At 37.7% G+C, this 16212-nt stretch overlaps 1 protein-coding gene across 6 annotated transcripts; it reads right to left on the bottom strand.

Moving 5' to 3' along the window:
• Positions 1-688: 688 nt before the first annotated feature.
• On the bottom strand, positions 689-7407 carry LOC104414804 (protein ACCELERATED CELL DEATH 6). 6 transcript variants are annotated; one of them, XM_010025991.3, is made up of 4 exons: positions 6631-7406; positions 5087-5625; positions 4083-4824; positions 689-845 (listed from the first exon to the last, which is right to left on the bottom strand). In XM_010025991.3, exons 1-3 carry the CDS (start codon positions 7169-7171, stop codon positions 4084-4086), a joined length of 1821 nt encoding a protein of 606 aa, XP_010024293.2. In that variant the 5' UTR covers positions 7172-7406; the 3' UTR covers positions 689-845; position 4083. The 6 variants fall into 6 exon arrangements, with proteins under 6 accessions (XP_010024293.2, XP_010024292.2, XP_010024294.2 ...); XM_010025990.3 differs by lacking the exon at positions 689-845 and adding an exon at positions 3433-3693; XM_010025992.3 differs by lacking the exon at positions 689-845 and having other exon boundaries at positions 3871-4257; positions 4381-4824; positions 6631-7407.
• Between the last annotated feature and the right edge of the window lie 8805 nt (positions 7408-16212).

The following is a 16212-nucleotide window of genomic DNA, read 5'->3' on the forward strand; positions in this document are numbered from 1 at the left end:
CGGATCCAGTTCGCTGGACGTTCACCTGGAGGTTGCAGGACTGCCTTCGGGAATTCCGCGTGACCTCTGGAACGCTGGTGCTTGCCTGAAAACTTCGTTGATGTGGCTGAGATTTGCTGGAAATCGCGCTGAGATGCTGCAGGAAAGCTTCACCGAGCCTGATGGTTTGCTAGATGGAAATTCGGGTATGGGCTGGGGCAAGATACCTCACGACAAAAGCCAAAAAGAACCGGCACGAGTGGAGACAAAGCTTGACTGAAATCATGGAACACAAACGCGGCACCAGTAACATGTCATGTAAAAACCATCACAAAGAGGAAGCCAGCCTCTCCCCTCACGTTCTCTCTCCACTCTCTTTTTTTGTCTATGGCCGCCGGTTGTGACCGACCAGCAAAAGAGAAACCAGCCCCCACCCTGCCGGTACTACGCCCGTCTCTATGAAATGTGCGGCCGCGCTTTTGTCTTGTAATGGGTCCTTTAATAGATGGGACAGCTGAGGTTTTCAAGGAAAGAGTAGATCTTCGTATCATGCCCCGATCCTCTGAGTGCGTGCCCATCCCTCGGTGGTCGATTAAATTGCGACGTCCAGGACGCGTCGCCAACTCATTCATTTTTAATGCACATGCGGAAGCGAATTTACTAATCTTCTGATAATAACAGACATGGAATAGAAAAGTAAGACAACAAATTTCAAATCAAACACATTATTAAAAACCACACTCAAGTTTACAAATAGAGATCAACTCTAGGATCTAAGTATAGGAGGTCTATCTTCAAAAGAACTTCTGAGCCACCCATACTCTTGACCCTTTGACCTCTAGCTTCTAGTTCTTCACACTAGGCACCTGAAAATGTTAGCCCATGACGGGGTGAGACAATGTCTCAACAAGTCTACTTCCTAAACTCCGAATAGGAAGGAAATACGCCCCAATGGCTACTTAAGCATAAGCATAAGTCAGATGATTTACCTTTGCCTCAGATCCTTCCTATTAGTTAGTATAATTTATAAATTCAATGAATCACTTCAACACATCCAATCATCAAATTAGATTGAGTCATCGATCAATCAATTCAGTCGATTCTATACTATCAAGACCATCTCTTGGTCAACTTATTCAATATTATCTATCAAGTCTGATCACATCAAGGACTGCTCACCCTAAACTGAAGATAGCTAGAAATGCTTGCCAAAAGCTCATAACAATGTATACTGCTCATCCTAAGTTGATATATCGAAGCCTTCAGGCTGATATAGTATACAACTAAGAAGATGAGGGAGGCAACAATCATGCTCGAGAAGAGAGGGAGGAGAGAGAGGGAGGGACATCGGTAGGGGAAGGATAAGAGAGCAAAGATTGTTGGCTAGTGAGGGGGTGGGGGAAACGTGCGAAAATAAAGGGAAAGGGAGAGACGTGTGCAAATAGGAGAGGGGAATGCAACTAGCGTTTGAGAGCTGTGGATGGAGGGTTTAAAGTCAACAAAGGTATCTTAAACAAGAGTTTATTCATCCTTATCTTCAGCTCACTTTCAAGCAACATTATCAATTGGTCATTCAAGGCCAATTTCCACACCAACTTGACCCTTTTGAAGTCCAAATGAAGGCCAAAATGCGACAGCCCCTCAAGCCTACGAATTTCTTCTAATAGGGCTTCAATTTAATCCAATTTGATCATCGAAAATCTCCATGCGAATATACTTGGTTCCCACTTACTTCTTTGCATGCAAACTTCCACAATAACAAGTCTAGGACCGCAAAAATAGCCACTCTCACTCCTATCCGAATTTACTTTCTTTTTTCCGATTCATCCGAAATTCAATTTCTTAACAAATCTCTCCAATTTAGTGACCAATTTTTGTTGAGGAAGAAGCCCACACAAAATCCACAATTTCTCATCACTAAGTAGCTCACTTTGGAGGCCAAAAATCTCCTCAATTTGGCCCCTCCGAATTTGCGTTTTTTTCTGAATCGTCTGAATTGATTTTTAAGTAAAAATCCTGAACTCATCGAAAATTCATTGAAAGACGAGTTGACGTACCTAAAATGAATCGTAACATGATAGAATTTTCAATTTTTGAAATTGAGTTCAAATTTGCGGTTAATTTCAACTTGACGCAATTTTAGCGTAACTTAACTTACCGGGTAGCTTTTAGGAATTTTTGGTGTAATTGATCTATGGTTGATTTTCTTCGAGCCACAACTTATCTTTTCGACACATTGGCGACTTTCGGTTGTCGTGAAAATCTCAAGATTTCAATTATGGGTACATGGTGCCCAAAACGACAGAAAATTGATCCAATACCAATCGACTAAAATTTTGCAATTATGTAGAATCACCTATACTTTGATCACACATCTCAATCAAATCGACCTATTCTTGATATTTGATCGATTTTGACAATGCCATAATGACCCTTGCAAATTAGCACGGTTGGGCAGTCGACTTTTGGTCGAATTCTCAAGTCTTTTACATTTATATTCCTTAACGACCTCACCTTATAAATTAGTTATCTCATGAGTAGCCATCCCAGAGAATAGCACTATAGGTGCGTTGATGAAAAGCCCAACTTATCCAATTGAAAGCAGAACCTGAAAATTAGGATGTCACACTTTGCTCCTCTTGTTGATGCTTAATATTATTAGCTAGTGATGTGACGATCGCAAATAGTGCATATTTTCTCTAATTTTATGTTCTCGCATGTGATTCCCAATATAGAGATTAACATTAATGTTTAGTGACATGAGAATCATCAATTGGGTCATATTGCATCCCTATCGAGGTGAAACATAATCGTTTTTGGCAAAAAGCAACCTAAAATAAAACTATATTTCCAAAAGTCAGGGCTTTGAGGACCTGGAGCCTTCGGAGAACCAATAGAATGATTAGTAGCCTCTTTATTTTCTGATGTCCTTTCGAAGTTTGACTCAAACGGTTATAGACCGTGGAATTCCTTTTGAAAATGTACCGTTTTGAGTTAAAAGACTTATTATTTTCTTTTTATCTAAGACAAGATCTCCCACGAGATGTAATAATTATAGAGAATAGGGGAGAGTGTTTTACAAATTATTGCAATTACAATCTTCTTTGATCTCTCTTAAATGTATAATTCTCTTATTTAGAACCTTTCATGGGATTCAAGAGAAATTGAAAAGAAAATTACGAGTGCATTGTTTCTCATGATTTTGAATTTTGTTATATCCTAGAAATGACTTTTCTAAATCTTGAAGCTCCATGATTGAGGCAAATATCACTTTAAAAGTAAAGTGATCACATAAAGTAGAAATTGATAGGATCTTGAAATTAAATCAACCTAGAATTACTAGAGAAATAAAGAAGGAACAAAAAATAAAAGAATATCGAAGATTTACAAAGTTCAGTTTGAGTGTTGGTTTCCTTCACGAAAAGTCAATAGTAAATAATTCATTATAATAGGAGTATTAGAGTTACAATCACTCTAACACTTGAGTATTTTTCACACTTAAATTAAAGTCAAACTCAAAGCATATACAAATTGACAAATGTAAAACTCACGGTACAATTAGCCAGGTGCTAGTCCAAAGCAAAAACTTTAGGTACGACTGTCCAAGGAGAGTCTATGTACGCTTTTCTTTTTTCCTTTGTGCGGCCGCGGCGGGCAAGAAGAATGAAAGGAAAACCCTTGCTTATTATTTCTATCTTTGACAAAGACTTCTATCTGCCCATAAAATAAAAATATGTTTATAAAGTTAAAAAAAAGAGCCCCTAATTTTGTCTTGTAGTGCTAGAGAAATTTTCCTTTCTGTTTTAACCGTAGCCGAATCTCCTTTTATTGAATTTATTTGTGCAGTAAAACTTAGATATTTATCCAGCCCAATCAAAACAAAGTTCAACATATATATATACCCTTCAAGATATTTATTGAATTTCTTTTCTACTATTTAACAAGTTCAAGACATAATTTAACACACTTCAATGTATTTATCCAGCCCAATCAAAACAAAGTTCAACACACACACACACACACACACATATGTATATGCCCTCAAGATATCTATTGTATTTTTTTTCTACTATTTAACAAGTTCAAGACATAATTTAACACACCTCAATATTTTGAGTTTCCGTCGATGACATTTGTTGCTGGTATCGGATCAATTTCAGGACATCCAGCGGAAGGATTGAGGATTCCAAGAGGATAGTGCGGCTGCCACGTGGCCCTTTCTACGGTCACACTTCTGGAAATTGATATACCAGCTCTAATGATGTAGTCCGCGAAGAACTGGACAAGACGGCAATTGTACCCGAGCGGAACAAACAAGGCCATGTAAAGACTCAAGATAACAAAGAGGGCAGTGCTTCCGATAATTAAGGCTAAAATGGCGATCCAAGTGCATTTGCTTACAGTCACGTAGACTCCTGCCATGAAGGCCATGGACATTGTAGCAAGAGCAGTGAGCAACGGTTGCCTTGCCTTTTCAAGGGCATGAAGCACAGCGTGCGAATCATTGATCTGTCTCCAAAGAATGATCACAATTGAAATTATCGAGCTGAACATGGCGACAGTGTTGCAGATCACAAAGACGTCATACATGGGTTTGTTCAATAATGTAGTAATTCCTGCATCTGGTTCAGAGTCATTATATGCTCCAAAAATAGAAAAGCCAGCGGCAAATGTCATAGCAGCAATGACTGTTGCCACAACCATATGAGAATTGATCTCGTCCTTTAGTCTATCCAAATCTAGAGGCTCCAAATCGTTTTCTTGGCCTAAGTCTTTTGATTGGCAAATTGCTTTGTCTTTGCTTCTGGGGGCTCCAGCAGACAATAAGATTGTTCGTGTTATGCTCTAGTCAAGCATATAAAAAAGACCATTTATTATCCATGAAGATAGATTTAGAAGTCGGAAAAATAAAACATTCTCAAGTAATACATAGACTTGCAAATGCAATATTTTCTAAACTTACTATAGAAACTAAATTCCACTTCGGTAACTATCGTGGGTAGTTCAAATTTTAATTATTTTCATCTCTACCACAAAGGAAGCGGCTAAAGCAATAGTGGAAAACAAAAGTAGATAACCTATTAATTCATTTTGTAGAGATCAGTACCTGTTGAAGTGGAGCATCGACTTTTTTTAGTTGCTCGTCTACAATGTCGAGAGCCGTCAAGTTGCCATTGTTTACAAGCTTAAGATCCACTCTGTTGTCCCTGGTGAGAGACAATAAAACCTCAGGTTGCCACTGCAATGTGGCTAGATGTAGAGGTGTATTTCCTTCCTTGTCTTTCACATTTATGAGCTTCTCAAGCTCGAGATTACCAAGTATGTACTTCACTATAGAGGCCCTTCCGTACTTTGCCGCAACATGAAGTATATTTTGCCCTTCCTTAAAATTTAGCAACTCTTCCGGAAATGGCCAATGTTGAATCAATTCCTTGATTGTTTCGAGATGACCCATCTTGCACGCAATGTGGATCGGAAGATAGCCCTCTTTGTCATATTCAACAGCGCTCGAAGTGAACTCATTGACCAAGAATTTAACTCCATCGATGTAATTCGCGTATGCTGCAAGATGGAGGGGAGTACCACCCCCAACATCACTCAAGTAAAATAGCTCTTTCTTTTGCTTTGACATCTCTTTCAGCATTTCTACATCATTACAAAACAACAAATGAATGAATTTGTATCATACTCATAACCAAGGGTCTAGTCCTCTAACTATTATATTTTCTTAAAATGAATAGAAAAATGCGATTTAACATGGAGTCCATAATTGACATGCAAACTTTAAGGGGATAATTTCAGTATAGACATTGGATAATGCTTCGAAGCATATAAACATTCATTTCCAGGTAGTAGTTTACCACATTTGAGTAATCAAGGGCAGCCACGACAAGAGCCTTTTCCTATTTTACAAAAAAGGTCCTTGGACAAAAATAAAAATGGTTTAGTATCTATAATGGCTTATACTATGAGTACCTGCTATCGAAGTACTAAATCTATAATATTTTTTAGGGGTAAGTCTTGCTAGGACCTAAGTCCAAACATATCATAATTCGCCTCCTTCTGGACCAAAATTTATAGGAAATGTTTAGTAATTGGTGCAGGTTTTAAAAAGTTCAAACTTTATCTTGATTCCCAATTATGACCCAAAATTTCTTTTTATCTCATATAAAAGCATCAATTTTTGCTTGAGTCCCAATTTTTGCTCGGACTTTTTTTTCCACATAACTCTAGCTCTTGTCCTAATTGGGGGCCCAAACTTGTTTTTGTATCATAAAAAAGTACTCACTTTTGGTCAGCACCCAGATCTGGGTTCGTCAAGTTTCCGTTGCAGATTGAGACGCTAAATTTTTTACAGCATTACTGAACAAAAACTTGAGAGGGCTAGATTTTAGTACCCACTAAAAGTGGGTTTTTTTCTTCTTCTTTTTTTGAAAATTGAGACCTGATCCAAAATTGGTATCTCTTTTATTGAGATAAAAAAAATAAAAATTTGTGGCCAAAATTGATACCCAAGTAGAGCTGATGCTTCGTGAATGGGAGGCTTCATGATTCAACAGCTCTTGTGGAACCAAAGTAGACCTGCATGTAAAGGCATATGGTCCGACTGATGTATTTACTGGAGGGAGAGTTAAAAGTGTAATCACTGACCTATCCTTTCGTGCATCACAGCTCCGTGGACCGGTGACATGCCTTCCAGTAGAGAGACTTTCTCCCCATCCACCGCTTCCATCAAAAGCACAAGACTCCTCAAGTCTCCCATCTCGACCGCCAAGTACAACGGGCACTTACGCTCTCTGTTCTCCTCATACACCAAATTCGACCCTCGATTCAGGAGCATCCGAGTCAACTCGTAGTGACTGTTCTTCACAGCTTCATGCAACGCCGTGTTGCCCGCGTTATTCGCCATGCCCACGATCCCGTCGCTGTCGAGGAGAAGTTTGGCTGTGTGGATCTTTCCGGCTCTCGCCGCGACGTGGAGGGCGGTGTCCCCTTGGAAGTTCGCCTTGGTGGTGCGCCGCATGTCGCGGATGAGCCATTCTTGATGCCTGCTGCGATGTGGAGGAACAATTTCCCAGAAGGGTCCTGTACGTTTATAATCTCGGACAAGGGGACCCCTCTCTTCGGCGGAATACTTTCCCGGGGCTTCAATGAAGTTGTCAACGTCGCCTTCCCCGGACTCACCTGCCATTTGAACTCTGCCGGGCGGTGTGGTTTGTTTAACCACTCCAGTGCTTTCAATCTGGCCCTTCTTTGCTCCCAGATTTCATTATCCGCGATTTTCAAGAACTTGAAGATATTGAAGCCCTGTTGACTATCTTCTCCTTTCCCCACTAATTTCTTCCCGTTCTCAATTTTTGTTTTCTCGACTCTATCTCGTTCTTTACTGCCTCTAAGACTATTGTTTTCTTCTTCTTTTAGTGGGGATATTTTCTTAATGTATCGCCACATCACGTCGGGGACATTTGTCCTCCCAAAACAAAAATTGGGCCTTTTTCCACTGGGGGCCCCTTCCATCATCACTTATCCTCGATAATATTAAAATGAATATTTCCAAATTCAAGTTTTTGGCTTTATGTTGATGTAAATTAATAAACTTCAGGACAAGTAGAACTTTTTCGAACCATAGAAGTTTAAGAATTTTAATTTTCACAAAATTTGCACTAGCTATTTCCCTATCTGTGAAATCTTCTGATCATTATGATTCTAGAAAGTATTTTGATTTCAGATTTTGAATCTGTTTATATTTTGAGATCAATAATTATTAACTTACTTTTATTTAATATTATGAGATTGAGTTAGGCTTCCATCTTACTAAAATTTGTAAAATGAGTAGCAACAATGAGTGTTTTCGTACAAGGGCAGTCTCATCACCAATTTACTCCCTTTAAATAGTGGGTCTTCTTCTTAGGGGCCAAAAGTAGAAAAATATCTGTTGATTAGAAGAGGTCACTGTCTCTTTATGCCAATTCTTTCTTTATTGGTTTGATCCATAATTGACAGGGAACAGTGAGCAAAGGTGATACCTGCCCTGGAATCAGAAAATATCTGAGAAAATTGCGATGCAGAAGCAATGAAAAGAAATAACACTAAACAAAAAAGACAAAGTGCTGTTTTGGCGAACGTCAGAAAAGTGGCGAAAATAGACAAATAAAGACAAAACTTCAACCGCATTTTGCGCGGAAAATAAGACCTACGTGTCAAAATCTCGACCATGGAATAATGGTCCTGCTTTTTCAAGCATATACACGAGAGACGCTGGAAGAAACAGACGGGAGGATTTGTCAAGGACCCACAACGAGATCATGTAGCTTGTGCTCATCATCACAAGTGGAACGCACCCATCTCTGCCAACGATCACGCCAGACGATTGAAATGAAATCTCAGAAGAAGATCCGACAACGCTGTCAGCCGGCGAGATTCCAGTCCAAAGAAGTCCTCATGTTAAAATACATGCGGATGCATTTAGTTGGCAAGAATTTTTTCATTATTGCTCCTTCCTGTTTTAGCCTCTCTTTTCCCGTACTTCAAGACATTTATTTTCTTATTAGTACCGAGTTTGTTTCTAATGCAGCACGACGCTAGCATCACATCAGCATCAATTCTCCTTAAAATATTTGGGATCTTTTTCTAATGCGTGGTTATATTTCGCAAAATATAAAAAAAATACATATTAGATTTTTCATAAGTCATCAAACTAGATAGAATTAATGTAAATAATTAACTGCTCTTTTCGACAAGAATATATCTTCTACACACAGGCAGTGAATATATTTATGCACAATCAAACCGCAAAGTAAGGTAAACCATGGGTTAGTGGCAAAATCTAATTTAGGAAAATTTCAAAATTGAAATATTAAGTATAGAGTACCCAAAAACAAAATATCTTATTACATTTTCTTAATTTGTGTTGCTACCATAATACCTAAGGAAATACACATCCTAGTAACAAAATTTCTTCATCACAAAAAATATGAGTGCCAAACATCTGGAGTATTAAAACTTGGCATGAAGGCACATTTAAATATCAAAAATTAGGAAAATAACACTTAAATACCAAAATTAGAGTAAAATGAATTAGTTAAATACCAACGGCAAGAAAATCCAGCCAAAATGGTCACACTAACGTGGCTAAACAAGTGCAAAATTGATGTTGTTTTGCTACTGAGGTGGATAAATAATTAATATAAAAATTAATTAAATTAAATTTAAACCGAAATTATGAATAAATAAAAAAAGAGAGGAAGGAAGAAGTTGAATAGTTGGAGGTGACTGAGAGATTCAAATTTGCGCTAAAACTACGTCATTTTTGCATTTCTTAATTGAATTAGCTCTCCGGCGAGTTACGTAGGCGAGCAAAATTAATAAAAAAATTACCATATGAGATTTCCAGTGGGGTTCCCAGGATGTCGCACTTAATTGTCCTATTTTTCCAAAAAAGTAGCATTTAAATATTATTTTTCTAACTTTTGGTACTTAAGTATCACTCCATACTAAGTTTCAGTATTTGAGCTGTTCTTTTGCCCAAAAACTATTATTGTCCAATTTTGAAATAAAAGAAAAAGCACTTCAAAGGTTTCTTGCACATTCAATTGATTATAATCTACCAAAAGCTTTTGAAATTAGATTATCTAGTACACTCTTTTATTTAGAAGATAAGCTTTTAAAAAAAATGCAATTTAATGAAAATAATAAGAGTAGATTTTGAATAATGGAATGTTTGTTCTTTAGTAATCAAACATGAATGAATTGTTTGTGCAAGACATTACCTTTGTGTCAGACACTTTTAGCAATGAAAGAAAATGGAATCAGTATGATCCTTGATGTAAAGTGTAGGTAAAGGAGTATTGCTCATTTGTGCGTAATCTAATGGATGATATCGGCATGAAAATTGAAAGCAAAGACAAGGGACGACCTTAATGTCTGATCAACAATGGATATCTTTTTCTTTTCTCTTTGTTAGGTATTGGTTCATATATCTTGTTCTTCTAAATGTTATTTACATATTTAGTACATTTTATATTTGATATGTGTTTTGCAGGGAATAGTTCCAGCTATCCAAGAGCTTTTACCCATGGCAGGACAGAGAATGTACGCTAGACATATCGATGTGAATTGGAGGAAGAATCACAAAGGCAACGCTCAACAAAAGTGCTTTTGAAGGTGCTCTAAAGCAACAACATTACAACTATATCCATGCTTGAGGACATAAGAAATCCATGGGATGAGAAGAATTCGAGAAAAGATGTCAGTTGCTGCGAGATGGAATGGTGAGTATTTGCCCACAAAGTTCCAATCAAATTAGAGGAAACAAGGCCGAAAGCACTTATTGCCACGTGGATTCAAATAATAGAGAAGGTTATGAAGTGAGGCACAAGACAGATGTCCACTTTTTTTAACAAAAAGGAAAAAAAAAACAACTAACAGTGATATTAGAGTCTCGTTTGGTTGGTATTCGGCATTTGTCCTATTCACCCGTTCCTAAAATTACCCATCCAAATTCTAACTACTAAACTATAGCCAACTTTACATCATGCTCATTTCCTATTCCTATTTTTTTAATAGGAATAATTACGACTATTGGAACATTCAAATGACTAGTTTCTTAATGGCCCAAGATTTATGGGACAATGTAGAAAAGGTTTACGTGGCTCCGTAAGAAGGTGCAAGTGTTCCCAAAGAACCACTTCAAAAGGATGCAAGAGCACTATGTGTTATTTATCAAGCATTCTCAAAAACGGTATTTCCAAGAATAATTGAAGCGAACATTGCAAAAGAGGCTTGGGAGATTTTACAAGAAGAATCCCAAGGATCGAAAAAGGTATGCAATCTTCAACTTCAAACTATGAGGAGAATTTGAGAATTTTAAAATGAAAAGTTATGAGACTATCCAAGGATATTGTGGAAAATTAAAAGAACTAGTTAATCAAATGAGAGAATATGGAGATTAAATTATGAATCAAATGGCCGTAGAAAAAATGGTGATGTCACTTAGTAGAAAATACAATCCAATTGTCACCACTATGGAAGGAACTAAGGACTAATTGACCCTATTATTAAGTGAATCAATAGGATCTCTAGAAACATATAAGAAAAGACCGATGACATAAGATGAAGATTCGGTTGAAAGTGCTTTTTAGTCTAAAATAAACATATAGTCTCATCAATCTAAAATGGTGGATGAGACACAATGTTGCTTTTGTATAAAAATATGACCACATGGAAAAAGATTGTCGCTCAAAGACAAATTATTGAACCAACTATGTTGTGGTGTAGTTTATACTCCAGGGGGCTATCCTAGTAGGGTCGTAAGGGGTAGTGCCCCAGCAACACTAAAAGGGTGTTATAGTTTGAGCTTATATTTTATTAGTAGTTTGGGCTTGATCTTATGAATAAATGTTAGTTATATATAATCTATTTCTCTTGTAATTGATGGATGTAACAAAGCGGAGGGATGTGCTAACTATGGTGGAATTCTCCGCTGGATATAATCCTAGTTTAAGATGAATCGGGATAAAACATTATGTCTCACTTTTTTGTTTGTGCTTTTATTTTCTATTTTCTTGTAATTGTGCGTTGAATCCTAACAAACTACGTTGAAGAAAAGAACACATTCTATGTGGGTCAAGGGGCAAATGATACATGGTACATTGATAGTGGGTGTAGTAATCATATGATGGGGATGAATATCTATTTATCGATATTTATACATTAGTGAAATCCCAAGTGAAATTGGGCAATGACACATTATCCTATGTGAAAGGAAAAGGCACTATCACCGGTGAAAAAAAATAAAGGCCTGAAATGTATTCATGACGTATATCTTGTCCCTAGTCTTGCAAAAAATCTACTAAGCATGGGCCAAATGATACAAAAGTGGGTATTCTGTGAACTTTAGAGGAGATGCCTACATTATTGTTAGAGATATTGCTATGAAAGCTCAACTTGATGAAGGGCTATGGCATCGAAGATTTGGCCACTTCAACTTTGTTGGGCTAAAAATTCTCCATCAAAAAAAATATAATGAGAGACTTTCTAATCAATTCAAAAAATTCAGATGTTTGTGAAAACTGTCCTCTTGAAAAACAACAAAGATAGTTCTTCCATTTGGAGGTGCATGAAGAGTTAAGTAGCCATTAGAGCTAGTTCAATAGATGTATGTGGTTCAATGATGATGTCGGTACCTAGCAAAAATAAATATTTCATTCTCTTCTTTGATGATTATAAAAGAATGACATGTATTTACTTCTTTCGAGAAAGATCATAGGTTTTCTCTATTTTTCGGAAATTCAAGAATCATGTGGAGAATCAAAGTGACCAGAGAATCAAGGTTTTGAGAAGTGACAGAGGCACCAATTACAACTCTAATGAGTTCAAGAAATTTTGTGAAGATGAAGCAATCCATCATCTGTGACACCCCTCGACGGCCCCCGAACCGTTAGGGTCGCCACAGTGCACTTACATTTCACTTTCCCTAATAACATGTCACTCTGGTACCATTTCAATTGCAGCGGGTCCATAAAACTTGGGGGTTTATATCATTTAGATCGATCCCTTGCGCAATTCATATAACGGAAGCATATCCAACAACTCCCTTCCCTATATTCAGAAAACAGTGCACACCAACTAAACATTTATAGGTAAAAACCGAACACTTTTATTTACTTAAACCAGATGGACATCATTCATCGGTACATCAAAATGCCATGGTTTTCTATCTCCTTCAACAGTCATATTACTTAAAGTCCATCGATCAGTGTCGGCGTCCAAAAATTCCTTCATTTGCTATCCTCCTCCTCGCGGTCATATCCAACCACTTGATCCATCTACTGGTAGCAGTGACAGTAGGGGTATCTTATCTATTCTGAAACGTTAATCCCCAAAAGGGGTGAGTACAACCACTCAGCAATAAAGATCCACCAAACTACTCATTTGGTCACACAGAACAATCAAGGCATCATAACAAAGCACATATCATTAAAACATTCAAGAATAACTTACCTTGCAGCCATGCATATGTCATCATACCATATGTGCATATACCACCATGCACTTATCATCAAGCATTCATGCATATATCACCATGCCATATGTGCATATACCTCCACATAGTCATGCATATCTCACCAAGCCATCGTGCATATACCACCATGATTTATATCATCCATGCTATCAAGCATACATCACCATGAGATCAATTCATGCCTTCATGATCGCATTTTCAATATCAAATAGCATCAATTTACATTCATAAGTAGATCATGCATCATGCCATATGCATACACCCATGCACATGATTCATTTTCAGGTCTTATCTTTCACAAGGATCTCATCAGTTTTTCTTTCCAGGGACCAATGTTTGCATCCCACAAATCACTCGCACCCAATCCTGGCATCATGAGGAACCTCCGGGCATGTATTCAAAATACAACTGGGCATCCGACACCCCCACTTTCCGGGCATCTCGTATGTCAACTGGCATCACGAGGTATTCCCCCGGCACACACCTCCGGGGCTTCCAGAATTACGTACCGCCATACCACCAGGCACTCCCCCTGGAATTACGTACCGTATACCACCGGGCATCTTGAAACTCCCGAGGACATCCGGGCATGTATCGTAATACAACCGGGAATCCGGCACTCCCACATTCTGGGCATCCCAACACTCCCGGGGCATCGTCGGCTCACACCTCCGACGGTCTTGTTACCATCTCAATTCACATTTATACATGTATCTCAATTTCAACATGGCATTTGATGCAACAATATCAAGGATCTCAACCAACTTTTCATGCCAATTAACATGCCATATGCCATCACATATGCAGCAAAATCAACTACTCAAAGTATTTCATCACATGGAGAATTTCATTTATTTTTCAAAACACATCAGTTTTTCGAATAAATCAGAATGCATTCCTCTAATTAAAACTCCAGAAAAAAATTAGTAAATGAAATTAATAAATTATGAAAACTTGGCACATTATAGACGAGACTTAAAGGTAGATATCTCATGATGAACACAACACCACCAGAATTTCATACAAAACAAAATAGTCCATGCATTACAGCTTTTGAAATTCGCCCAATACAGCTTGCACAGTTTTAGAAAACATTTTAATTAAATACCCAAATGACCTTAAAAAATTATGAAATTTGAACATGTGATAGTCAAGACATAAAGGCAGATATTTCATGAACAACACTACACCAAAAGATCCCCATATAATTCGGTACAGACCACGCATCACAGCACTACTAATTCTGTCCGTTCCACTTGCACAGTTTTTGAAAATATTTTGGTTAAATAGGAAAATGAACTTCAAAAATCACGAAATTTGAATATGTTGTAGGCAAGACATAAAAAAAAAAAATATTTCATGCAGAACACTTTTCCAAAAGAATCTCATAAAAAATGGTATAGACCACGCATTGCAACATTACCAAGTCCGAACACATAAGATTACACAGTTTTAGAAACATTTTCGATTAAATACCAAAATGACATTTAAAAATTATGAAATTAGACTATGTGATATCCAAGACCATAAGGTAAATACTTCATGAAGACATCAAAGTCAGATTCGTCCTAGGTAATTAAATATAGGCGGTTAAAACTTCTGTTCCTAGTACCGAAATTTCCAGATCTAACCATCTCCGAAAGACCACAATTTCACCTACCTACTCTTGTTTTTTCTCTCTAAATTTTTTATATGTTCTACCTCAAGAAGTACACTACGACTTTCATTAAGATATCAAGGTGATATTTTCACAAGAAGGTTACTTTACAGACCACGAAACCACTGAAGGTCAGCACAACGAATTTCAGATCTAGTCTCTCCAAAGAAAAATCATTTTACTAACCATTTCTTGTTAGTTTTGCCTCAAATTTTAGTATTTTGTTTTTCAAGGTGTTCTCTACAACTTTCATGAAGAAATAAAAACAAGATTCCGACTAAAAAGTCACATGCAACACACAATCTCATGGACAGTCAGACTGGTCTTTCCAGAAACAGCATGCATGACCAACGAATCTCTCTCCATAGCTCCGAAATTTCATCCCATCTACCACAACCAAGAGTTACCATCTACTACACATACACACAGCAATGCAAAGGGTAGGTTTTAGGACTTCACTTGCCTTAAATCAAAGGAAAGCACAGCAAGAACAATGGCGGGACTAGGCGGGCTCGACGGCGTCTCCTCTTCCTCTCTTCCTCTCTTTCTCTCTTGGCACCTAGACTGACCACCCCCTTCCCCCTTTTCCTTTTGGTTGAAAAGAAAGCTTGCATGCATCTACATTTTGCATGGGGGACACTTGTCCCCAAGAAGAAGACAAGTGTCTCCCTTGCCGAAGACACTTGGAGGAGGCCATTCGGCTCCTCCCCCCCTTCCATGCGTTAACAACCCCATGGGCTCTATGGGCCGGGCCTCTTGGCCCACTTTAGGCCCAACACACTTGGGCCTAAGGTCCAAACTTAAATGGCCCATATTTATTTTTGGTAATCCATCTTAATCCCACTTATACAAGGTACCAAATTACAAATTTAAATGGTCATAATACTTTGTAACATAGTTTAATAAAATTCAACTTATAAAATTCATGGCCAAAAACATAATTTCCTCATCAAATAAAATCCTTGGTCTCACATGGACATAGGATGCGTTTCTAACAAAAATAATTATCCATTTATATAAATACCAGATCATTCTTATTCATTTGGCCATAAATCTTGAAATCATAAATCAATAAACTCCTACTTATAAAACACATGGCCAAGAGTTATTATTATTATTATTTTTGGGATACCACATCATCAACTAACTTTTGGCGACTCCCCGAAGCAAAATGGAGTAGTAGAAATGAAGAATAGAACCATCATGGAGATGGCAAGTTCTAAGCTAAAGGAGAAGGGCCTTCCCAACTCTTTCTGGGCAAAAGCAATCTATATGGTAGTAGACATCCTAAACAGATGTCCGATTAAAGCAGTCCAAAATAAAACTCTAGTTGAAGCATGAAGCTTACGAAAGCCTTCAACAAAGCATCCTAAAGTGTTCAATTGTATATGCTACATCTACAATCTTGATCAAAATAGGAGTAAGCTCGATGAAAAGACTACCGAGTCTACAACCTAAGTACTAAGGAGCTCATAATTAGTTGAGACGTTGAGTTCGACGAGAATGCAATCTAGAACTAGGAGGATAAGAAGATTGAGAAGATGTATGTCAC

The sequence above is a fragment of the Eucalyptus grandis genome, chromosome 8 (assembly GCF_016545825.1).
Source record: "Eucalyptus grandis isolate ANBG69807.140 chromosome 8, ASM1654582v1, whole genome shotgun sequence".
Taxonomy (NCBI): Eukaryota; Viridiplantae; Streptophyta; class Magnoliopsida; order Myrtales; family Myrtaceae; genus Eucalyptus; species Eucalyptus grandis.

Coding starts and splice junctions, on each gene's coding strand:
- LOC104414804 (XM_010025991.3), bottom strand. CDS start 7,171: ATGGCAGGTGAGTCCGGGGAAGGCGACGTTGACAACTTCATTGAAGCC. Junction 5,626..6,630: donor TGTGATGCACGAAAGGATAG/GTCAGTGATTAC, acceptor GTAATGATGTAG/AAATGCTGAAAGAGATGTCA. Junction 4,825..5,086: donor TCGATGCTCCACTTCAACAG/GTACTGATCTCT, acceptor ATGCTTGACTAG/AGCATAACACGAACAATCTT.